At 36.8% G+C, this 24,718-nt stretch overlaps 6 protein-coding genes across 6 annotated transcripts; 1 reads left to right on the forward strand and 5 right to left on the reverse strand.

The window, feature by feature from the left end:
• Positions 1-10,627: 10,627 nt before the first annotated feature.
• BO88DRAFT_486395 (uncharacterized protein) lies at positions 10,628-11,952 on the reverse strand (the record flags this gene model as incomplete). Its single annotated transcript, XM_025712445.1, has 4 exons — positions 11,790-11,952; positions 11,637-11,732; positions 10,996-11,576; positions 10,628-10,886 (listed from the first exon to the last, which is right to left on the reverse strand). Exons 1-4 carry the CDS (start codon positions 11,925-11,927, stop codon positions 10,628-10,630), a joined length of 1,074 nt encoding a protein of 357 aa, XP_025564834.1. The 5' UTR covers positions 11,928-11,952.
• A 754-nt stretch (positions 11,953-12,706) lies between these two features.
• Positions 12,707-13,522, reverse strand: BO88DRAFT_451729 (uncharacterized protein; the record flags this gene model as incomplete). The annotated part of the gene is made up of 3 exons (XM_025710649.1): positions 12,707-12,773; positions 12,832-12,955; positions 13,114-13,522. The coding sequence occupies 3 exons, from the start codon at positions 13,520-13,522 to the stop codon at positions 12,707-12,709; spliced, it is 600 nt and encodes a 199-aa protein (XP_025564835.1).
• Positions 13,523-15,553: 2,031 nt separating this feature from the next.
• BO88DRAFT_486396 (uncharacterized protein) lies at positions 15,554-16,572 on the forward strand (the record flags this gene model as incomplete). The annotated part of the gene is made up of 1 exon (XM_025712446.1): positions 15,554-16,572. Exon 1 carries the CDS (start codon positions 15,655-15,657, stop codon positions 16,570-16,572), a length of 918 nt encoding a protein of 305 aa, XP_025564836.1. The 5' UTR covers positions 15,554-15,654.
• A 543-nt stretch (positions 16,573-17,115) lies between these two features.
• Positions 17,116-18,090, reverse strand: BO88DRAFT_403202 (ubiquitin-like protein HUB1). Its single transcript, XM_025706313.1, has one exon. The coding sequence runs from the start codon at positions 17,937-17,939 to the stop codon at positions 17,319-17,321; it is 621 nt and encodes a 206-aa protein (XP_025564837.1). The 5' UTR covers positions 17,940-18,090; the 3' UTR covers positions 17,116-17,318.
• Positions 18,091-18,359: 269 nt separating this feature from the next.
• BO88DRAFT_423838 (C2H2 finger domain protein) lies at positions 18,360-20,868 on the reverse strand (the record flags this gene model as incomplete). Its single annotated transcript, XM_025708692.1, has 6 exons — positions 18,360-18,736; positions 18,783-19,078; positions 19,125-19,216; positions 19,263-20,268; positions 20,391-20,670; positions 20,781-20,868. 6 exons carry the CDS (start codon positions 20,866-20,868, stop codon positions 18,360-18,362), a joined length of 2,139 nt encoding a protein of 712 aa, XP_025564838.1.
• A 991-nt stretch (positions 20,869-21,859) lies between these two features.
• Positions 21,860-23,922, reverse strand: BO88DRAFT_413224 (flavin-containing monooxygenase; the record flags this gene model as incomplete). Its single annotated transcript, XM_025708111.1, has 7 exons — positions 21,860-22,059; positions 22,116-22,808; positions 22,855-22,923; positions 22,975-23,140; positions 23,191-23,427; positions 23,448-23,605; positions 23,664-23,922. 7 exons carry the CDS (start codon positions 23,920-23,922, stop codon positions 21,860-21,862), a joined length of 1,782 nt encoding a protein of 593 aa, XP_025564839.1.
• Between the last annotated feature and the right edge of the window lie 796 nt (positions 23,923-24,718).

The following is a 24,718-nucleotide window of genomic DNA, read 5'->3' on the forward strand; positions in this document are numbered from 1 at the left end:
TACCAAAGTATAAATATTCTGATAATAATTAATATTATAAAAAACTTCCTCAGTAATATTAAAATTAATATTAACAGTACAGAGATAATATATATAAAAAAAATATTAAATTTTAATAAATTATTTTTATAATATATAAATCTTCTTCTTAGGAGCTGCTTTGGGAGGTATATTAAAAGATTTAATATAAAATATATAATCTGAGAGTAAATAAAATAAAAAATAAATATAGAAAAATATCTGATCACCAAATAATCAGTATATAATAATAAAAATAATAAAAAGTACACGAAACAATAATAAAAAGTAAATAAAATAATTACAAAAGATTAAAGAAAAAACAACTATAAGATAAAAAAAAAAAAAGAAATAATATAAAAGATTTTATTATTTATATTTCTTTACAGTAGATCCATCCATGCAAATATAACTAAATACTAATAAAATTATATAGAATTAATATATAATTTTATTTATACTGGATACTTTGCGGGTTCTTTACTTTTTATTATCAGATTTCTATTATTTTAAATCAGGAATATATAAGACTATCTTTAATATCTGAACCAGATAGCTTATTCCAGCGGAGAAGAGTATTATTTATAATAAAATAATCTAATTATCAGGATAAAAGTTATCAGAATAATATATTATAATAATTATAAGAATTATAAAATTATTAATAATAGTTTTATATTTCTTTAATATTTATAAAATACTAATTCCTCTGTAATAAGCTACTGATCTCTCAAGAATTAGTTTATTTTATGGATATAGACTACCTTTATCATTATCAGATAAATATATGGTATTTAGTGGTTGATTCCTTACCTAGTCGACAGGCTTTCTACCCTGACAAGTAGATCCTATCACAGAAATCCTCAAAGTACAGTATATATATAATTTTAGAAAATTACTAGAGCGTTAGTTAATCTAAATAATATAATTATATATTTAAAATAACTGTATTAGATATAAAATACTGTCTTCTATTTATTATTTTTCTTGATATAAATTCAGTAATATATATTTTTAATATTAATCTTTGAAAAATAGGTACTTTCTGAAACCCTATCAAGAATCTCTGAAATAAGAGATAAAGGATAGTGATTTTTAATAAAAATCTTATTAAAATCTCTGTAATTTATATAAAGATATAAACTATTGTTTTTCTTAAATATAAAAAAAATAAAGACTCCAGTAGGACTTTTTAAAAATTAAATTTAGTTTAATTTTAGATTTTTTTTAATATATTCTTATAAGATCTTAAGTTCAGCTTCAGATAAGAAATATATTAGATTATAAGAAAATATTTTATTAAACTTAATATTAATAATATAATTTATAGAGCTGTGAGAGGATAGCTATTAAAAAAAATTTATAAAAAATATATTTTAGAACTATTTAAATTTAACAGAAATTATTTTAAGATTTAATAATAAATTATAAGACTTTTCTTCTAGTAGCCAGATATCTTCAGGGAATTTAATAATAATATATATTTTTACTAAGTTTTAAGTTACTTCAGTAAATTGAGTAATAGAAAGTAATAAAATAAATAGTATATTAAATTATTACTAGCAGTTCCATGCTAATAAGATAATATATAGATCTTAAAATATAGTTATTAAAAATAATACAGAGCTGTCTTCTAGTTAAGAATTTTAATTAATTTTTATATAATATTATTTAAAAGTGCGGGTAGCTCCTTGTAAATCAGTAATAATAATAAAAACTTTTTATATATTATAAATAGAAATAATAATTTAATTAATTGTGATAGGATCTACTTGTCAGGGTAGAAAGCCTGTTAACTAGGTAAGGAATCAACTACTAAATACTATATATTTATCTGATAATAACAAAGATAGTCTATATTTATAAAATAAATTAATTCTTGAAAAATCAGTAGCTCATTACAGAGGAATTAATATTTTATAAATATTAAAGAGATATAAAACTATTATTAATAATCTTATAATTTTTATAATTATTATAATATATTATCCTAATAACTTTTATTCTGATAGTTAGATTATTTTATTATAAATAATATCTTTCTCTGCTGGAACAAGCTACCTGGCTCAGATATTAGAGATAGCCTTATATATTTCTAATTCAGAATAATAAAGATCTGATAATAAAAAATAAAAAATCTGCAGGATATCCAGTATAGACAGAATTATATATTAATTCTATATAATTTTATCAGTATTTAATTATATTTGCATGGGTGGATCTATTATAAAGAAATATAAATAATAGAATTTTTTATATTATTTTTTTTTCTTTTTTTTTTTTTTTATCTTATAATTATCTTTTTTTTAGTCTCCTGTGATTATTCTATTTATTTTTTATCATTATTTCACGTGCTTTTTATTATTTTTATTATTATATACTAATTATTTAATAATCAGGTATTTTTCTGTATTTATTTCTTACTTTATTTATTTTTAAATTATATACTTTATATTAGATTCTTTAATATACCTCCCAAAGCAGCTTTTAAGAAAAAAATTTATATATTATAAGAACAGCTTATCAAGGCTTAATATTTTTTTTATATATATTATCTTTATATTATTAATACTAATTTTAATATCACTGAGGAAGTTTTTTATAATATTAATTATTATTAAAATACTTATACTTCAGTACTATATCACCAGTATTCTAAAAAAAAAATATATATATTTTATAATAAATATTACTTAATCCCCTTTATTATACTGGATATAATGTTAATATTAACTAGACTAATACAGGAATATTTAGTAATACTTATAATTTTACTATTATTCTTAAGTAGCAAGTGGAACTGATAGATATAAAATACTGGAATAAAAATATTAAATATATTATTCTTAAGAAGATATTAAACTTAGCTATTATATATAATTATATAAAATTAGTTTATGCTTGTTAGTTTAGTCTTAAGAAATCAAAGAAAACCACTCAGATATAAAAATCTTATAAATAACTAGAATAAATAATTAATTAGTAATATTTTAATAAGTAAATATAGCGGGATATAACTTATTTTTTATTATTTATTATTAAATTATTAGTTTATTAACTTTTTTACCCTCTACCGGTACTACCCCTGTGCAGTATTAGATATACAAGTATGATTTACTATTCTATTTAATATTAGAAAATAAAAATTATATAATCTAGGCTTTAATCCTGAAATTCTACTTAAATATTATTATTAAAATAGCCCGTATATAATATCCTGATATTATTAACAAAGTTATATTAAATAATAGTAATAATTTTAATAGATATAACACGGCTTCTGAGATTTATAATTTAGTTAATTTATTTTTTATTTTTATTCTTAGCTTATAAGAAGGCCTGGATTTTATTATTATTTATTTTATAAATAAATAATAAATATAATTAAATATATTTAGACGTCCCCTGCCGCCTTGTAGCAGGATGATTTTATATTTATTAGTATATTTAATCTGTGATAATATAGTTAACAAGAAATATTAAGAGGTTAATATTTTTATAATTTATTTTTTAAAAGTATAGAGTAATTTACTAATAATTATTTTTTATTTTTTTAATATATAGCACTTCTTATGGGATTTTTAATATTATTTTATAACTTCGGGTGTATTCTTTATATTTTTATTAGAAATTTATTAATTATACTCACTCAGCCAGCCTTTCTATTTAATCAGATAGTAATTTTGATTATCATATTATTAATAGTCTTTAACTTTTTTAATTTTTTATTTATCTTTATTATCTAGGTTTGGTATTAGAAATAGTTCTTTCTAGTTTCTTTCTGTATTCTACAGTTCTAACAGGGAAATATAAAATATATTATAAATTTATTTATATTTCTCAGGTAAGTATAAGTGATATATTTAGAATTTAATATATTTAAAAATCTAAAAAGATTTTATAAATTTTAGAGCTAATTTCCTTAATTCTTTAAGTTATAAATTCTGGATTAATAATTTAATTAAATCTTTTTTTTAAAGTAAAATAGTTTTCTATACTTATTATAGTATTTCTTTTACTTTTTTATAATTATTTATTATATCTTTTATAACTGTTCTCTTATTTTTTAAAGTTTTTTAATTTTATCTTATACTGCTGAAATCTCTTGCTGTTAAAAATTAATCTTGATTCAGATATGAAAGTCCAGTAAAAAGTTATAAAAAATATTATAAAATAATTAGCCCGTGGTTATATTATTTATATTATTATAAGTAAATTGAGCACTTGGTAGAATTAATAACTAGTTAATATTATAATAGCTAAAATAATATCAGAGATAATATTTAAGTATCTGGTTTATTTATTTTATTTAATTATTAGTTTGAGAATGGAACGCAGTTGAGAATTTTAAGATTATATAATTATTATAAATTAAGTTTAACCAGAATTTACTAGTAAAAATTAATTTTCTATCAGATATAATCCCATTTAGGGGTCTGAAAATTAATTTAATTTATTAATAAAACAGTTTAACAAGGTCTGGTACAGTTATTATAAACAGAATAATAAAAAAAAAGCAGTATTTTAAAAATTAATTAATAATAATAAAAATAATATTAATAGTTTTTCTATATTAAATAATGGAAGGTAGTCCTGTAATAAAATCTATTATTAATTCAGTAAAAAGATAAGATAGAATCAGTAATAATTTAAGATTATTATATAATTAATACTTTAGAGCAGTAGTTTCTTAATATATTAAGTAAATTTAAATATACTCAGCTATATTATACTATAATCCAGTCCAGTAGAATTTTCTATATAATAATATTTTTATTCAGGTCTTTCTAAAATATCCTACTAATAAATTATTATGATATAGCTTAATAAATATTTAATATAGTATTTCAGAAAATAAGATATAATATTAATCTTTAAAGTAAATATAACCAGTTATTTTAATAATCTAATATTTTTAATTTAATTATTTTTATTAAATAGTAGCTTTTTGCTGTTATATCTCTAAATTTTTATTTTGTAAATGCAAGATCATCTCTTAAAGTTCGGAATTATATATATCTAAGTACAAAACTTCTACAGTATATATTTATAATATTATAGATTAGGAAATAAATCTTTTTTAAAATAAATTTATTTAAGTAGTCTAGTCAGCTGTTTCTATACTAGTTTAATTATTAGAATCCTTTGAGCTTAATATAATACAGATATTAAATTTAAAATAATTTTATATATTTTAAGATTTAAACTGGGATTTCTCTTTGGCAAGATCTTTTATTATTAAAGATAATATATCTATAAATTACTTTTAAATCAGAATTAATAATTTCTTTTAAAAAGCAGGTTTTACTTAGAATCTAGAAAATATTCTAGAAAATCTGTCTGCTGGATTTAATTTTTTTATTCTATATTTAATAATAAAATTATAAAAAATTAAGTTTATAAACCATTAAACTTATCTCCTGTTAATTCTAGTTTAATATATAAAAAATTATAAGTTTAAGTAATTAAATAAAATCTTAATTATTTAGAAAGCTTCTTTGAGATATTATTATTATTATTTAAAAAAATAAATAATAGTAAATAACTTTTAATCTAGAATACTATAATTTAGCTCAGTACCAGAGAACTTATAAAATTAAAATATAACTAGATAAAATATATTTTTATTATTAAATTAAAATAAAATACTACTCATCTCTTTCTTAAACATATTAGTTTCTAAACAGCGGGGTTTCATAGGATTGAAATATATTAGTAAAAATACTTATTAAAAGATAGTAATCAGATAGTAAAAAATAATTTATTTAAATAAAATTAAATAAATCTTTTCTGGTTTTCGCCCGTTGACTGTTCCACGAAGTAGTAAGGTAAGGGGTAATATAATATAAAAATAATCTTAAATAAATTATTAATAAAAGTTACAGAATCCAAGGAAGACCTGGATATTATAATAATTTTTAGAAATTAATTATAAAATAATATTATTTACCTGTTAAGGATCTATGGATACTTTATCAGAATTAATAATATACTCTAAAAATTTAACTTTAGATTAGTAGAATAAGTATTTTAATAATTTTATATAAAATTAAGTTTCTTAAAGCTTTTCTAAAACTTGATAAATATACTTTATATAAGATTTCTTATCGGGCGAAAAGATAAGAATATTATTTAAATATATTATATAAAAATTATCAAGAAGTCCTCGAAGCATAGTATATATATAATTTTAGAAAATTACTGGAGCATTAGTTAATCTAAATAATATAATTATATATTTAAAATAATTATATTAAATATAAAATACTATCTTCTATTTATTATTTTTTTTAATATAAATTCAGTAGTATATATTTTTAATATTAATTTTTAAAAAATAGGTACTTTCTGAAACTCTATCAAGAATCTCTGAAATAAAAGATAAAGAATAATAATTCTTAATAAAAATCTTATTAAAATTTTTATAATTTACACAGAGACGCAGGTTATTATTTTTTTTAAATATAAAAAAAATAAAAACTCTAGTAGGGCTTTTTAAAAATTAAATTTAATCTAATTTTAGATTTTTTTTAATATATTCTTATAAAATCTTAAGTTCAGCTTTAGATAAGAAGTATATTAAACTGTAAAAGAATATTTTATTAAATTTAATATTAATAATATAATCCGCAGAGCTGTGAGAAGATAATTATTAAAAGAAATTTATAAAAAATATATCTTAAAACTATTTAAATTTAATAGAAATTATTTTAGAATTTAATAATAAATCACGAGGCTCTTCTTCTGGTAACCAGATATTTTTAAAAAACTTAATAATAGTATATATCCTTGCTAAATTTCAAGTTACTTTAATAAATTAAGTAACAGAGAGTAATAAAATAAATAATATATTAAATTATTACTGGCAGTTCTATGTTAATAAGATAATATATAGATTTTAAAATATAATTATTAAAAATAATATAAAGCTGTCTTCCAGTTAAGAATTCTAGTTAATTTTTATATAATATTATTTAAAAGTGCGGGTGGCTCCTCGTGAATTAGTAATAATAATAAAAATTTTTTATATATTATAAATAAAAGTAGTAATTTAATTAATAACTTTAATTTTTAGTATAATAACTGGGGTATATCAAAGATTATAGACTTTAGTAAATTAGTAATTAATAATATCTACTTCAGCGCAGCTATCTAGGTCCGCAAAGATTTCAAGATTATTTCAAATATAAATAAAAATATAAAAATAATATATAGTCCCTATTATAGATAGAAAAGTTAAAATTATAGAATTTATTTTAATTTCTCTACTTTTTTCTCTAAATTTAATAAGAATTAGTAGATTCTAGCAGATTAAATTCTTTTATTTTTAATAAAATATTAGTTTACAAGATATTGGATACTTTTATATATAAAGTATTATAATTAATTATTATTCTTTCTAATAAGATTATCTCTGTGATTTAGAATATTTTCTTTAATAATTTTATTAATAGTTTCTTAGAAGTGCTTGTGTGGTTTATAATTATTAAATTAATTATTATTTTATTTATATTTTTCTCTATTCTTTTATAATTTATAATAATAAATAATAATAGTTACTATTTCATCCTGCTTCTTTAATAAGTGTAGAACATGTTTTTAAATATAATAATTTAAATTCAGAAATAGTTTAATAAAATATAATAAGATTCTTTCTTTCTCTGTTTAATAAGAAAAATATTATTTTAAAGTATTAAGATATATATAAAACTTTCTTAGATTCTAGCTATATTACTAATAAGCCTATTCTAATTAGGCTATAATATTAGATTAAAAAGTAATAGTATTTTAAATTAATATAAAAGTCTAGTTTTTGAACTAAGATTATAATTTTTTAAGAAATTATTTTTTTTCTAGATTTTTATTATTAATAAAATAGTACTATCTCTGCCTGCAGAATAGATCTATATAATTAATAATAATAAAAATCTTATATTTTTTAATAAATATTTCTTGGAAGCGCTTCTAAATTAATATTTAAACCAATAATCTATTTCTGATACTTTTGGAAATTAAAGTTTAAAATAAAATAAAAGATATTTTTAAACTTAATCTCTTTCTTATTCTTATCTGATTTAGAGAAGGATCAGTAATATCTTAAAAATATTTTATTTAAAAAATTATTTCTTTAAAAATAGGCTATTTTCTGCTGCAGATTAGTAATTTATTTTAATTAATAAATATAATCTTCTAGCTGTTGAATCTCTTTAATAGTAAGAATAGTATTCAATAATAATTCTAAATTAATTTAATTACTAGATATTTCTATTTTTTTATTATCTTTAATAGGTGGCATCTTCCTTAGGTAGTTAAAGTAAAAGAATCAGAATATAATAAAATTTACTTATTAAGATAGAAAGCCTGTTAACTAGATAAGAAATTAATTATTAAATACTATATATTTATCTGATAATAATAAAGGTAGTTTATATTTATAAAATAAACTAATTCTTGAGAGATTAGTAGTTTATTACAGAGGAATCAGTATCTTATAGATACTGGAAAGATATAAAACTATTATTAATAATCTCATAACTCTCATAACTACTATAATACGTCATCCCGATGACTTTTATCCCGATAGCTAGGTTATTCTATCATATTAATAGCTTTAATCTTTAGCGCAGTAACTGAATATATTAAAGATTATAAATTTTAATAAACTAATAATTAATAATATTTACTTCAGCGCAGCTATCTAGATCCGCAAAGATTTTAAGACTATTTCAGATATAAATAAAAATATAAAAATAATATATAGTTTCTACTATAAATAGAGAAGTTAAAATTATAAAATTTATTTTAATTTCTCTACTTTTTCCTCTGAATCTGATGAGGATTAGTAGATTCTAGTAAATTAAAATTTTTTACTTTTAATAAAATATTGGTTCACAAGGTATTAGATACTTTTATATATAAAATATTATAATTAATTATTATTCTTTTTAATAAGATTTTTCTTATAATTCAGAATATCTTTTTTAATAATTTTATTGATAATTTCTTAGAAGTACTTGTATAGTTTATAATTATTAAATTAATTATTATTTTATTTATATTTTTCTCTATTCTCCCACAGTTTATAATAATAAATAATAATAGCTATTATTTTATTTTATTTTTTTAATAAGTATGGAACATGCTTTTAAATATAATAATTTAAATCTAGAAATAATTTAGTAAAGTATAATAAAACCTTTTCTTTCTCTGTTTAATAAGAGAAATATTATTTTAAAATATTAAAATATATATAGAACTCTCTCAGATTCTGGCTATATCACTGGTAAGCCCATTCTAATTGGACTATAATATCAGATTAAAAAATAATAATATTTTAAATTAATATAAAAATCTAATCTTTAAATTAAAATTATAATTTCTTAAGAAATTGTCTTTTTTCCAGATTTTTATTATTAATAAAACAGTACTATTTCTGCCTGCAGGATAAGTTTATATAATTAATAATAATAAAAATCTTGTATTTTTTTAATAAATACTTCTTAGGAGTGTTTCTGAATATATATTTTAAATTAATAATTTATTCCTGATACTTTTAGAAATTAAAATTTAAAATAAAATAAAAAATATTTTTAAATTTAATTTCTTTCTTATCCTTATCTAATTTAAAGAAGAATCAGTAGTATCTTAAAAATATTTTATTTAAAGAATTATTTTTTTAAAAATAAATTATTCTCCGCTGCAGATTAATAATTTATTTTAATTAATAAATATAATCTTCTAACTGTTAAATCTCTTTAACAGTAAGGATAGTATTTAATAATAATTCTAGATTAATTTAATTACTGAATACTTCTATTTTTTTATTATTTTTAATAAGTGGCATCTTCCTTAAGTAGTTAAAGTAAAAGAATCAGAATATAATAAAATCTATTTATTAGAATAAAAAGCCTGTCAACTAGGTAAGGAATTAATTATTAAATATTATATATTTATCTGATAATAATAAAGATAATTTATATCCACGAAATAGACTGATCTTTGAGAGATTAGTAGTTTATTATAAAGAAATCAGTATCTTATAGGTACCAGAGAGATATAGAACTATTATCAATGATCTCATGACTCTCACAACCATTATAATACGTCATCCCGATAACTTTTATCCCGATAGCTAGGTTATTCTATCACAATAATAAAAAAATATATAATATTATAAATACTGTTAATTTAATACTTTTTTAAAATTTTAATAATAAATAGAATTCTGTCTTCCTGTTCTGCTGCATCTTTTGATGCTTTAGACTGTATTGGTGGTATGGTTAGTAGTTAAATAGCTTTAAGTAGAGAAGAGGAGGGAGGGTATTTATATATAGATTTAAATATATTAGATGTGTAGTAGGTGGGTGGCTGGTGCGGCCGGGAGTTACGTTATACACTCATTCACAAAGGACAAGTATCGCCATGAGTTATGTGGCTGTGGGTCTCCTAAGGTGACCTGCGTAGATTTCCGAAAATAAATGAGCACATGAATCACTAAGAGAGGTGCATAGTCCAAGAATAATTGTGTAAAACAATGAACCACTGACAGATGCGAACCCCAATACACAAGTATTAGAGAACAAAAGCCGCATAGTGGAATTCCCGTTCATCACTGTCCTGACGGCGCCTGTCTCCGGGCGGGATCTCCCGGGGGAATCATATAATTATAGGCGCGAATATCATCTCCAGTCATCAAATTGGCAAGATCATACTGAACTTCCAACCCTTGTCTTTCCAACTCAAGATACCCTGGCGCAAAGACCTCAATCTGCGCCGTCAAGAGCTCCCGTGTGAATCCGTGGATGTCGAGTTCGCGTTTCTGCTGGGCCGAGTCGATGATGTCAACTAGCGGCTGATCTAGATCCAGACTGTACGTAGGAGAGAATGAAGATAATGTCACATTTGATCAGCAAAATCCCCTAGACTTACTCTCGGATTCCGTCCATGAATTAAATTGGGCGTGGGAGATTTGCTTACGGATTGTTTCTCGGGAGGAAACGGGCACGCATAGACCAGTCGATCATTTCCGCCAAGGGCCAGCCCTGGACGTTATGATACATCATGATTTCGCCTGCATGCCAAGGGCGTAGACGCGTATAGTCTTTGATCTGTCCATTCACGTGAAGTTCAAGCATGATGAGCTGGCCAGTGTTCAAAGATTCCTGGTCAATTACTGTGAAAATTGTATCATTAAAGCGTGGAAATAATACTGTTCCAGTGTGCGTCATCGAGATATAGCGAAAGTCCGCGGATTCAAGACAGTATTGTGGTATCAAAGCTTCAGGTGCAGGTGAAGATCTGGTATGGTCCGGGAATACGGCTGGAATCTGTGGGTATGGATCAGGTTCGAAGCTCATCGGATGCGACTTCCCTCCACGACGTAGGCTAGTGTAAAGGAGAATTAGTAGCTTGACCAGCCGGGTGTAATTGGTCGCATGACTTTCGCGATCTACCGGGGCGAGACAGAAGAATTGTTTCGGAGCATGCCTAACTCGTTTGAGCAATGGCATGGGATATTGGACGGCTGATTCTGGCAGGGACGCGCGATTTTGATAGGACTATTACCATCAAATATTAATGCTGGGTTTCGAACACTGAGGGCACAGGTCTTATTTTACGTCACGGAAGTCTTGACTTGCAGACGCCCAACGCTCCATTAAGCGGCGGCGTTGCTGGAGCTCTTCATCAAGACTCTCTGATTCGGTCCATTCTTCCTACAATTCCTGTTAGATGAATTACAAGAAAATGAAGGTGATATGGCTAGCCCAAACCTGTACAAACTGGAGCCAGCCTTTGGATGTTTCGACCATATCGGACCACTCTACGGAGCTGGGCTCTACACGAAGGCATGCTGGGATACCGCCGGGCCAAAGATCGGTGGGTGGGATAAGTGGCTCAAGTTGAAGCATTCTGGGAATAGAAGATGGTGAGGGGTCTAGCCAGCACGACCAGGAAACATACAGGAACTGACTTCATTTGTAAGGGGAGATAGGGAAATAGTAGGATGGGCCGGATTATGGTAAAACCCTAGGTGGGGCCGGTTCCGAAGCTTAACAGTGCATTAGGCAACCTTCAGTGTAGGCAACATTCTTGATCTCTTTTTTCCAATTCCATCACCAGTCTGGAGAAGCCTCAGATACAGAAAAGAAACAAAAAATAATATGAAAAAGCCTCACGCGACTGTGTTAGTTTGAACGCCCGAAAGTGTTAGTTAGTCCCCTGGAACCCACACCCAATGGTAACATAGCTAGCTACTCATCATGGAAAGCGCAGAAGCGCATTTTTGCTCCCATAGCAAATCCATGGTACTGTCTTGCATAATCAAGGGTCTGAATGGTTCATGATGCTCGATGCGCAGGGTACGAAGGGTGCTACGGCCAGCTACAATTGACTGGGAGGCGAGAAATTTCTTCACACTAATCATGCGATGGCCGGGGAATCCCGGCTAAGTAGCCGGCCAATTGGTCCCATTCAAAGCTTTTCTCTCAGGTTTTAGTATAGACAATCCCACATTCTAAAAGAAGGAAGATGTGGCTCTGGATTGATTTCTTGTCTTTGCTAATATCGTAGTGCGGGACCGCATCCCTGGTTACTCAGGGTCTTAGTACAAAGTATGCATCCGAGCTTCCGGGGTCTTCGCCTGTGATTGGTGGATCGGAAGGTCGACAAGCGTTCGGAAGTCTCGGACTTAAGCAGAACATTCTCCATAGGAGCTATCGCAAGATTGCGAGGCACAATAGTCGCTGGTCGATCCACTGGAACGACCTCATTAGTACAATTTTCGTCGCATGCATCGAACAGCAAGTCACGTACCAGTAACCATAAAGGCTGCAGCAATTGCCAAATTGTGAGTTCAGGCAGGTATAGCCTCCATGATTGGCGCCACACAGACCATTTGGCGAGATATTGGCTGTGGATGTCGGGGTCGCCGTAAATGCTGAGGCCAGAGTCAGACCCCTGGCTATGGAGGAAGGCTTGCACTCGCCGTATCCAGGGACACAGTTGGTTTCTCAGTAGTCGCTCGTTGATCCACTGATCGTGGTCGGGGGCAAACCCAATTAGTCATCACTCTAAGCGAAGTCTGGTTCAACTCACCAGTAGCCAAATTTGATGCTGCAGTTCCAAGTTGAGAGTTGGTGCACGAATACCCGGTAGACTCGCCGCAAGTGCCATCTGGGGAGGTGTTCACGGACGAAGATGCCGTAGAAGTCGCTTCAGAAGATTGAGTAACGCTGCTAGTAGTCGTCGTGCTCGCGCTGTTAGTAGCAGACGCTGAACTGATGGAAGCCGTTAGTCGCGCTGCTGCAATGACTATCATTTGACTGGTATAGGATTCCGTCTCGGTCATCGAGGTCACCAGTGAGATACTGGTGTTGAAGGCTTGAGTCGGCAACGGCTTCGAGAGATCGAGCAAACAGACGCGATCGTATTCCTCCATGAAAGCGTCATCATTAAGCATCTCGGATGTCAAGGAATCATCTGCAGAGATATTGTAATATGCCATAGCTTGTCGACAGAGTGTAATTTTGTGTCATTTCCCACACAGTATTATTGTACGTAGTTGTATCGGTGGCGAAGGTCGGGGCTCGTTGGAAGCAGCCACCTGAAGACCGATTCAGTATCACAAACCCAAGCTATCGAACAGAATTACTTACGTTGTAGTACGGTCGGCGGTAACAGTTGCATTCAGAATGATAGTTGAAGCCAATGTGGTATATGCCGTCCGGCTTGTCGTTGAATAGCCGGCATAGGTGTTGATATTGCCCACCGCTTGAACGCACTAGTGGAATTGTAGATTCAAATAAGTTCTCCTCCATGATGGCTCTAGGGGAATGAATCGCATACATAGCTATTGCCTTGCCATAGGCTAGAGCAGCTGTTGCCTAGCTGAGGATTCAGAAAGTAGAAGTCCGTTTCCGATATACCGAACATTTCTGTAACGGTGTCACATGTCTCGTTAATTTGAATGGTGTGCCAATAACCGCAGTCAGTGTATGAGGTAGTTACTGCATTGCTTGGAATTGGACTTTTGGGTATTAGCAGCGTGTATTATCTTGTTTCCAGAATCAAAGGTTCTCTCACACTGCGGAACTAGCAGGCCGTAGAGGAAAGGCTGTTGGAACAGATAAACTGCCCGGGGGACTGTTGTGCCACGGGAATCAGTGTTTCTGTCATGTCGGTATCAAAAACAGTATAGGGAAGAGCGTTACCTTAGACAAATGTATTGGTCAACTAAGGTATCAAGGTTGGAACATTGCGAGTTAACCCTGGGATTCCATGATCGGAAAATAGGAAGAGAAACCTTCCGGGAAATGTTGGAGAGAATGGATGAACAGGTGTCATTAGGCTGCACCAGATAGATAGAACAAATGCCAGGAAGACAAAGGGTTTTGTTAGCGATTAGATACTGACAACCGACCCCAGCGCGTTGATGCCTGCCAGTAATGGAGTAGACACATCGGATGCCAGAGAGATATACACATGTTCTGTTCCCTTGCACGGTATCTAGATCGACACTGAGGTCACTGACATTTCAGGGAGAAGTAAGTGCTGGAGACTGACGAACAGTTCGGGAGGTGACAGATGCGGTGGCGACAGTACTGGAAATGGTATGGGTAGTAAGTGTAAAGATAAGCCAGCTCGAGGGTAATCATGGCAGCGCATGATTGGCGAAACAATGCCGTTCAGGAAGTCGAGGTCGCAAGGCAACGACGAACTGAGCAAATGTTAGCATGAAGACGGAATACGGATCTCCTAACATTAGAGACGGTGGGTGATTCTATTGAAAATATGGAAAGTGGCCTAGTAGCGATGTGAATCAGATCATAAGGAGAGGTATGCGCACCAAAAAAGGACAGACATTAAGTGATATATAGAAGGTATATTAATGAACATATGCTCCCTTTGAAAATGTTACTACTAGAGTCTTATGTAGATTATTGGAACGAAGCAAAGTAATCGGAAGAATCCAATGGGAATAGTTGCTTAGAAAGTATTATATCAAGACCACAGCTTGAACCTTAAAGCACTCTCTCCTCGGAACATCTTCGCCGGTAACGCCATTGCCTGAAACTATCTATAAAGCAGGGAGCCAGTAAAATAGACTAAACAGTCTACCTGTCCGCCTAAGTGATCACTATAAGAAACTCCCCTTAATTAGCCCTATCTCCACAACTCGCTTACCAAAGTCCTACTTAGCCCGTCGAGTGGATAATCATATACCAGGAACCACTACCTACAGCACCTGCATACAGCATCCTGCACAGGGCCGTTATCACGCTAGGGATAGACATTTTCCCTGGATCCTGCATACAACCAATCGGGTACGTTAACGAGACCCATAATTGATGATGGTTGCCTGGGATATAAATAGGGCCGGTTCGTGCATGCCGGACAGCCACCCTGGATAATACTATTGCCGGCATGGCAGTACTACGGGTAACCCCAACGCAAGGAATGGAATGAGCTCATAAACCAAACATTATCCCTTGACAGCCCAATAACAATTATTTCTACTTGGTTAGCTCGTTGCAGGATCAGATTTCATGTTCTACTGACATTAGATTTTCATCATTGAACTCTATTCAACTCACACTACACGAAAATTCAGTGCCGAATACTACCGCCACCATCATAATGCACACCCTCAAATCCCTCCTCCTAACAGCCTTCACCCTATCATCCACCCTCACCACAACCGCCGCAACCACGACCAGCAGCAGCACCCCAACCTACAGCATAACCGAACCCACCTCAGGCGCCATAATCTCCCTGAACACCGCAACCGTAATATCCTGGAACACGACCGCACCCAGCACCTCTAAACTCTCCATCCACCTCTCCAAAACCACCAACGAAACAAGCAACCTCTACACCATCGCGACCAACATCTCCAACTCAGGCTCAATCTCCTGGTCACCGCCATCGCGCGTAGGGACAGGCTCAGATTACATCGTCGTCCTAGAACCCTCCTCCTCCTCGGAGACATACACCTCACCCCCCTTCACCATCTCATCCTCCACCAACGCCTCGACAACATATTACCCCACCGAGGGGGAGATCGTCAAGACAGGGCAAACAACAATTATTACCTGGGAAGTGGAGAGGAATGTCTCCGAGGTGAGTATTTATCTCATGGAGGGGGAGTTGAACAATGGCAACGGAACTGCGGATGGAAGTGGGCTGAAGAATGTGACGACTATCACGACGGATATTGCTAATTCCGGGGATGTGGCGTGTGTGTTGCCGGGGAGTGTGCAGAGTGGGGATGATTATCGGTTTGCCATTGTGGATGTTAAGGATGTGGGGAGGGTGAAGTATTCGGCCGTGTTTGAGGTTGTTAATTCAGGAGATGATTCGAGTTCAGAGGGTTCTTCTTCGTCTTCGACGAGTAGTGGAGATGGGAGTGAGAGTTCGTCGAGTGGGGATGGGTCTGGATCTGCTACTGGGAATGGGAAGGAGACTTCGGGTGCTGCGAAGCTTTGGTGTTGGGGCGGGGGTTGGGGAGTTGTTGGGTTGGTGGTCGGGTCTTTGCTGGTGTACGGTAGGATTTGATTTGGTTTGATTCCGCTGGTTATGAGTGCGTGAGTGTTTTTGATTGGTTCTCTGGTTGCGGTTTAGCTATTTTAAAAAGCAAGATTTCATCACAATATTAAGTGCAGTAGTTTAATTACTAGTTCTTTCTGCATGATGTCGATTTAGGGCTAACGGCAGCACGGAGCAACTAAATTAGTCGATCCACAGCGGGAATAACCTTGTCGAATGGATTACTCCATACTCCGTACCAAGGTAGCACTATGGGTCGATCACGGTAATTGAGACGACGCACTAGATATCAATATTCAAGAGCAATGTACTGATTGATACCTCAAACGCAGGACGTCATTATAACATTTCAGCCGTGGCGCTGTCCGTGCCACGAAAAGTCTTGGAAAACGTGGTCGGTGTCGTGTGACTGACCCTTGTAATGAGGGTACCTACTTCCCTGGCGGTACATTACATACAATACATACCATAAGGCAACGTTCCAATACCCATATTGAACCAATAAAACAGCTTGACATATAGACACTGATACACGTTCTACTGAGAATATACTCATGATATGATGCATGGTACCATTTCCACAACTTTACATAGTCACAGTAGTAAGTATAATATGAAAAATCCCCAACTCCACCCAACTCCTCTTCAATCCGATCCCCACATCACCAGAGAACGAAACATCCATGGCCACAGAGAACCTAATACCAGCGACTAACCACACTTCCCCACACAATCCCTCAACACGAAGAAGATACTTAATCTCCCGTCCCAATCTCCAAATCCAACTGCACCCCATTAGTAATACTATAATCCCCAAGGGTAATAAAATCCTTAAAGGGGCGTTCCCCCTGCCTCTTCAACATAATCTCCCTAGGAGCCCTTCCAATCTGCGCCGCCACCAAGACCTTCAAATCGCCCACCGTATCCGACGGCAAACACGGCACCGTGGCCTTACTACCCAGTCGATCGTTAACCGTCACAAGGATCATTTCCTCCGTGCTAGCGGGCTTGAGTTTCTTCTTTTTCTCTTTCTTTTCTTTCTTTTCGCTGTCGGTTTTCTTGGGCTTGGTTGAGTCGCGATCACGTTGGTCACGGTCACGGTCACGGTCCCTATCTCTGGCTCTATCCGGGCTGTAGTCTCGGCGGTATCTGTCTCTGTCTCTGTCTCCGTATCGATCGCTATTGTCTCTGTAGCTATCTCGGCGAGGAGGTGAGCGCGCGCGGTAGCCGCGGTCAAGTGGACGGTCGGTTTCGTTGTTGTCGTCGCGGGGAGGGGCGCGTTTCTCTTTCCAGCGGAATCCGCCCGGGCCTTTGGGGGGTTGGCGCCGGGGGGAGCGCGAGCGGGAGCGGCGTCGCCGCGGGGGCGAGTCGGGCATGGTGGGTGGGACGGGTGTCCGTGAGGATGAGGGATGGAGAGGGAAGGAAGCTTTTTGAAGCTTGGTGAGGATGGTTGTTGACGTCGGGTGGGTGCAGAGATGGGCAGCTGGTGACCGCTTTCTGTTTTGGGGAGGTACTGTTGGATGTGAGTTATGCATACGGATGAGTCAGCTATGTTATGTGCATTGACTACTAGTATACTGCATCTAGATTCATCTCACTTACAACTCAAATCTTTTCATGCATTAGTATAATACACGCCATATGTAGTAATGCACAGACAGAATATAATCGCCGTGGGGTTATGTCCTATGCTCAGACCCATGGCTCCAGACGCCCGCGCCCATACATATGTGGTTCCCTTTTTCCATAAGGTGACATCGATATATCACTAGACATGTAAATCAGAGACGATGACCTCAGTCATTTTCATCAAGCAGAACTTTCAGCTTCTGCAACTTGTCCTCACAGTTGACCTCCATCTGCATCACCACATCCACGCTCTTCTTCTTCGTGATGAGCAGTTGTGAGACCAACCAGAAATTGTACCCGTTCTTGAAGAAGCCCATCGACGCCCATTCCCCGCTCGAGAGGGTGTTGCTCAATGTCACCCAGTGCTCGCGCCATCGAGCCAGTGCTACTCGAATATTGGCTAGCATGAGGTCGTCTGAAATTGCCCGAGACTGGCCCTTCTCTGGGGGATCGAAGCTGAAGAGATGCTTCGGGTGGGAATTCTGAGTCTTCCGGAGGATAGGGCCCAGTAGTGACATGTGCGAATTGATAAAGGTATATAGAACTACACCAATTAGCTCAAGGGCATGTGCTATCGGTGGGTGACTTACCATGGATTAGTATGAACATGTCGAGTACTGTTAGATTAGCCATACTGCCAGACGCTGACGAGTCCGGAGTGGAAGGCATCGTGTCTTTGGGATCTTCCTCGAATAGATTGTGGAACGCTTCCAAGATCGTAACTCCCCTCGAGGCCTGGAAATTGCGATCGGAGTACGGGTGTTCGAGAGCGAAAAGGGACTCGGCGCAAGGAAAATCGCACTCGACTTCAAGATGCGACAGACGGCAAGGGTAATTCTGGAAGAAGGAAAATGCACAGTCGAGAAGCAAAATGATGCTCATGGTACTTCTACCGTCAGCGGGGGGGATTAGAAGACGGAACGGGTACATACCGTATGCGAGACTCTGTCTGAATCCATTGGAACTCCGAGACAGCCTGGTGTTGGTTATGACGACATTTGGGAAGGCTCATTCGACGAGCGACCTGCTCATGTCAGTAACGTCACCTGTCTCAAGTCCATAGTAAGTACCTTGATGACTTCGCTGAACCGGTTTTCCATCGCTCGATTGCGCGCCGTCGGGCTACCCGACCAGTACTGCGCAACAACCATGATGAAGCCGGCCTGCAGGTTCTGGAACTGAATCCAATCATTATTTCCACCATCAAATATTCGACGTCCACTGAATGCCAAAGCCACCTCATTCTCCGGAGAGAAAGTCTCGCTGGAGAAAATGTAGAGTTCAACAAAATCCATCACCTGCTTTGCAGCATGCTTCTCCTGCTCATCAGTCGTATACGTAGCACCCATGAATACGAGCGCTGCAAGCAGGGGCAACGCGACGGTGTTCACATTCAGTGATGCAAGGTGGACCATGGCACAACTGGGCTGCCAGTACTCCAGGTACATTCGGACGAACTTGTCGATGCGGGCGGGCGTCAACAAAAAGCTTAGATATGTTGACAAACGCTCCTGCGCTTGAGTATCGAGAGGGACCGACCACGCCCGTGCTAGAATCGCCTGATACAGTCCGGCTGCGTACGGTTCTTCCGGCTCATATGTAGGTTGCGGGGCGAACGCGAGGCCGGGATCTGGTATCGGGGGGACCATTGCAGGGAAGTTGGCCCCACCAGTATAAGAATCGCCGACTATTTTGTTCACATTTCCGAACGGACCATTGAAGAAATCGAGAAAGGTATCCTGGAAGAACGAGAGGGAAGCCGGGTCCGACTCGACGAACGCAGGTGCATAGTCTGACGGATCACCTGTCCGGAAGTCGAGCATTCCCTGTCCAGCATCTTGCCGACCCTTCTGATTATGGTACTCTAGGCCGCGAGCGCGATCGCTGCGGGGAGGAAGGAGGAATTCCTCGGTGAAACTGTCTGTACCACCATTGAGGAGAAACTTGATTGACCCGCGATCCGAAGAAGCTCCGTAGTCCTCACGCTTCACCGAAGCCGAGCCGGAGACCAGCTCCAGGTTGTCGGCTGTTTGCTTGCGCTCATTGTTACACCGTAGGTTCCGCTTCTGACACGAGCTGCATGGGCTCAGACCATCGCAGCGCAGTTTCATCGATGTGCACTAGATTCTGACAATTAGCGACCATGTGGCGCACAAGAGGCTGGGTATGCGATCGGCGGGAGGTCAGGGGGAACTTGCCGACTGACAGGCATGTCGCCTTCGGCCTCTTTGACCGGTCTCAGGGATCTTTTGATCGCCGCGCTTGGCACAGTCCGTGTAGTGATCGCGGAGGTTATCACTGAAGGTTGAGCGAAGGCATCAGCATCGTGGTTGGGTGGAGCGACCATGGCAAACATACATGCGCCGGTCGGGAAACCGACGACGGGCCAGGGGCGGGAGGGAGAGGGAGAGCAGAACACGAACCAACGCGCAAAGGACTCGTTGCAGAAAACGCATGAATAAGGGCGGACACCGGAATCTGACGGACAAGGTTGAAGTTAGCGCAGGACGAACATTGAAGGATGAGCCAGACACGAGCCCGAAGCGGGCCGAGATGCAGGAAGAAGGGCGACAAATGTTGGAACGTACGGCGGAGATGATGTCGTTTAAGATGGTCAATGCGGGTGAAACCCCGCTGACAGATGGTGCAGCAGAAATGCTTGCTCGCGGGCTTCATGGTTAGGGGCGAAGGCCATGCATCGGGGAGAAGGGAGGGGGGAGGGGAGGGGGTGAGATTAACGGGGGGAGATGAAAGTCCGGGGTAGATGGTTGGTGGTTTTAGTCTAATTGAAGGGAGGGTGGGTTTGTGTGGGTGTGGAAGAGGTGGAAGAGATGGCGATCGGAGCGGAAGGTCAGCAGCAGCAGCAGCAGCAAACGCGATCGGTTCGCCGTCGGGGGGAGTCCGTGGCACTGTGAACACCCGTCTCCCGATCTGCAGGGTAAAGGGGAAAGATAGTGACTAGATTGTCAGATCTCCGGTTGAGATCTAGCCGGCAACGATCTCTTCATAAATAGACAGTAAGATTAGATTACAGAGGAGGCAGACGTAAAGATGATGAGGGGATAAAAAATCAAAATGAAGATACGAGACAGACTGGAGGGAGAGGGTATGACACCATTCCCCTCAAACACTGAGACTTTTGACAGTTGACAGTTGACAGGTCGGGGGGGTCAGTGGAGAGAAAGAACAAACAGCAGAAAGAGGAGAAGGTTAAGTGGCCAAGGATGTCTGCCTTCCCCAGCCGGTTTTCTGGGGTCTCCTTTTCGTGGATTTCTGCTTATCCAACAAAAGTAATCCTGAAAAGTGACCGGCTCGTTCCGTACTTACTGACTGGTTACTGGCTTTTCCGTGGTATCCGTCTTACGCTCGGGTTCAACTGACAATGGGCTGCTATCAGCATGTTACCCGGTAATCTTACCATTGAGTGACGCGGGTTCTCGGTGGGCCCGACAAGGGAGACTGCCATCCACTGCAGATAGATTACACACCACAGCACTTCTACCAACTACTAGTACTACTATCCAGTATCACGCTTAAGCTACACCAGGCGAACTACACACCCAGTCCACAGCTAGGGAACAACCTAAATCCCATTTGGAGTGGTAAGAAGACAAACCGGCAACAGAAGAAATGGCCGAGTCTCCATACTACACACACGGCTATCTGCTCAATTCTTCAACTGCTCAACCACAGTCAAGGGAAAGTCCACCTGATCATCATCCAGATAGTTCACCTCGATCGCGTTATTCTTCTCATTCTCCGTCCATCCATCACCGATCCAGCCATTCGCGTTGTCATCGACATACTCGTAGGTGAAGTCCTCCCACCGGGGATTCGAAAGTGTTTTCAGTGAGTGGAGAGACGATCCTGGCTAGGTCAATACGTGATCATCAAGGCCTACCAGCAAGAGAAGGATTCCATACCTGGCCACACCCCTATCACCCGTCCATCTTCCTTCCCCCCTTTATACCAGCTTCGGCATTTCTCGCTGTACACCGTGCGGGAGAAATACTGGTCGCAGTGCCGCGTAAACCGTTCCACCGCATCCTTTCTAACCGACATGGACAGGATGTTATCCCGCTGCATCTTCTGCACACAGGCGGTAAAATAGTCAACCACTTTCTCCAGCAAAAGTAACAGGTTGCCCTCCCCCAGCGCCGAATTTGGCCCGAAACAGATAAAGTAGTTGGGAAATTCGTCGACGGCGATGGAGAGGTAGGACTCGGGGGTACTCTTCCACCGCTCCGCTAGCGACAGACCGTTACGACCCGTGATGGGGAATCTGGGAGTGAAGCTGGTGTCAAACCCGGTGGCGCACACTAGAACATCGATGGGATGATGCACCCCGTCGGCAGTGATGATGCCATTTGCATCAACCCGGACGATCTCACTGGTGATGATCTGAACCTTGTCATCGGTCAAGGCCTCCAAGTATCCGGGCCCAGGTGTAAGTCGGCGGCAAACGGGCGGAAATGACGGAACGAGATCCTCAAACAACTCGGGCTTCCTTGCCAATCGCTGTTTCATGTTCTGGGCGAAGACATCTTTGGCCCCTAGCTGTTCTGGCGTGCCTAGCAAGGTTGCGCCGTGGACAGACTGTAGTTGAACCTCGATTTCTGATGATGTCAGCACAAGCAGAACAAAAGTGAAAGGCACGCCAACCTTTACGGAAATTCTGATAAGCACTGTGGTCCTTGTTGAAGGTCTCGAGCTCTTCCGGAGTGAACGAGACTGGACATTCAATCAGCTAGACATTCATGTTACCAACTCAATCACACTCACAGTTGTCTGTTTTTGAACCTCGTCTCTCAACTTCCTGACTAGCAAAGCTAGGTGAGATCCAGGTTCGGCTTCTGACATAGTGGTCCATGTGCGTCACTTTCGGTAGCATTCCAGGCACAATCTGTATACCGCTGGAGCCGTTCCCAATCACAGCGACTCTCTTGCCCTACGGACATTAGCCCAGATCAGCGACCCTTTTGGAAATTTTCAACATACAGTGTAGTCATAACTTTCATCCCACTTAGCACTGTGCATCAGCTTCCCTTTAAATTCATGGAGACCTGGGATGTTCGGCCATTTCCAATCATTCAGAAACCCGGTGGCCGAGATCAACACGTCACACTGGTCTGGGTAGACCGAATCACTATCTAGGTCCTTGACCTTTACGGCCGGCTTGTCAGCTGCTGTGTCCCATGGTGACATCCGAGGTATCTGACCTTCAGTTGCCATTTGCTGTCTTTTTCGTTCCACACAGCCTCCACGACTTGCTGTTTGAACTTTATACACTTCTCGCAGCCATATTTGTCCGCTACCCTCCTCCAATATTGGTATATCTCAGGGGCTGCAGCATAGAAAGTGGACCACTGCTTGTTAGGCTCAAATGTGGCCTGATAGGTGTGGGCCGGAATGTCTATAGACCAGCCGAGTTAGCCCAGGTATAAGCAGGGGGAATAAGATACACTACTGACCACATGCGCAGCCGGGGTATCTGTTTTCCAGCCACGTGCCTCCAACATCTGCATTCTTCTCGTACACGCATAGATCCAGGTTGGGGATGCGTTGTCTGAAGCGAATAGATGCAACGATACCTGAGATCCCCGAACCGATGACAACTACTCTAAGGGGTCTGGCTTCGTCAACGGAGCGTTCCTGCACAATCCACGGGTCAAGAGTCCTCTCAGGGGCGTCGGCAGTAGAAACGCCAAAAAGTTGTGCCAGGCGATTCATGATTCTCAGTGTAGGGCTAAAGACAAAGTATGGCTAAGTGTTGAAAAGTGCTGCAGTACAAGGCATAAAACGGTCACCCTTATATGTGTTGCGCAGTTGCTGGTATATCCGGGACCACCCCTCTCTGTGCATAAGCTCATTCTGCTACAGAATATGTCAGCGTTCATGCGAATATCGGCTGGACGCGAGGAACGACCGCGGCGTTCTTCCGTCCCACCTCAACCATCAAGTGCGCTGTGAGAGTTGTCTAAGGTGGGGTTGGCGATCAATGCCCGGGGAGGAAGCTGTGTAATCTTCCACCTTTACTTGTCTTTCCAAAGTGTTGCTTTGGGCTGGAAGTGATCGTACTGACGTGGTAATAGTGAGGGACCTTCTCTGTGACAGAGTGGTATGAACCCCAGCCCGGAAATCCCCCAGCGGTGGCAGTCAAGTGGAGTCTATACTGACGATCAGATGGGCTCGAAGCAACCCTGAGTTCCAGGCGAAGTCGACGAGGATCCACGGGTGTTGGTGATCGGCCGGGGAGAAAATTGATCCACTGGGGGACTGCGGATGGTCATATAGCCAAGAGACACGAGAACGAAGTCTACTAGCCAGTGTTGTCTTTACCGTTTCTGACTTGGGCTGCCTTGTGAGGCACCGGCACTAGCATGGGTACTGGCGGAGTAGAGGGTCGAATACGAAGTAGGCGTGTGGATAGATGTCTCAGGTTGGACCTTTAAGGGTATGCTCGAATTCAAGAGCTCTCTAGGGCCCTGTTGACACACGAGAAGCCAACAACATTGCCCAAGTTCGA

Source organism: Aspergillus vadensis (assembly GCF_003184925.1).
Source record: "Aspergillus vadensis CBS 113365 unplaced genomic scaffold BO88scaffold_6, whole genome shotgun sequence".
Lineage (NCBI taxonomy): Eukaryota > Fungi > Ascomycota > Eurotiomycetes > Eurotiales > Aspergillaceae > Aspergillus > Aspergillus vadensis.

Bases quoted from the DNA above. Each gene is read 5' to 3' on its own strand.
- BO88DRAFT_403202 (XM_025706313.1), bottom strand. From the start codon at position 17,939: ATGCCCGACTCGCCCCCGCGGCGACGCCGCTCCCGCTCGCGCTCCCCC.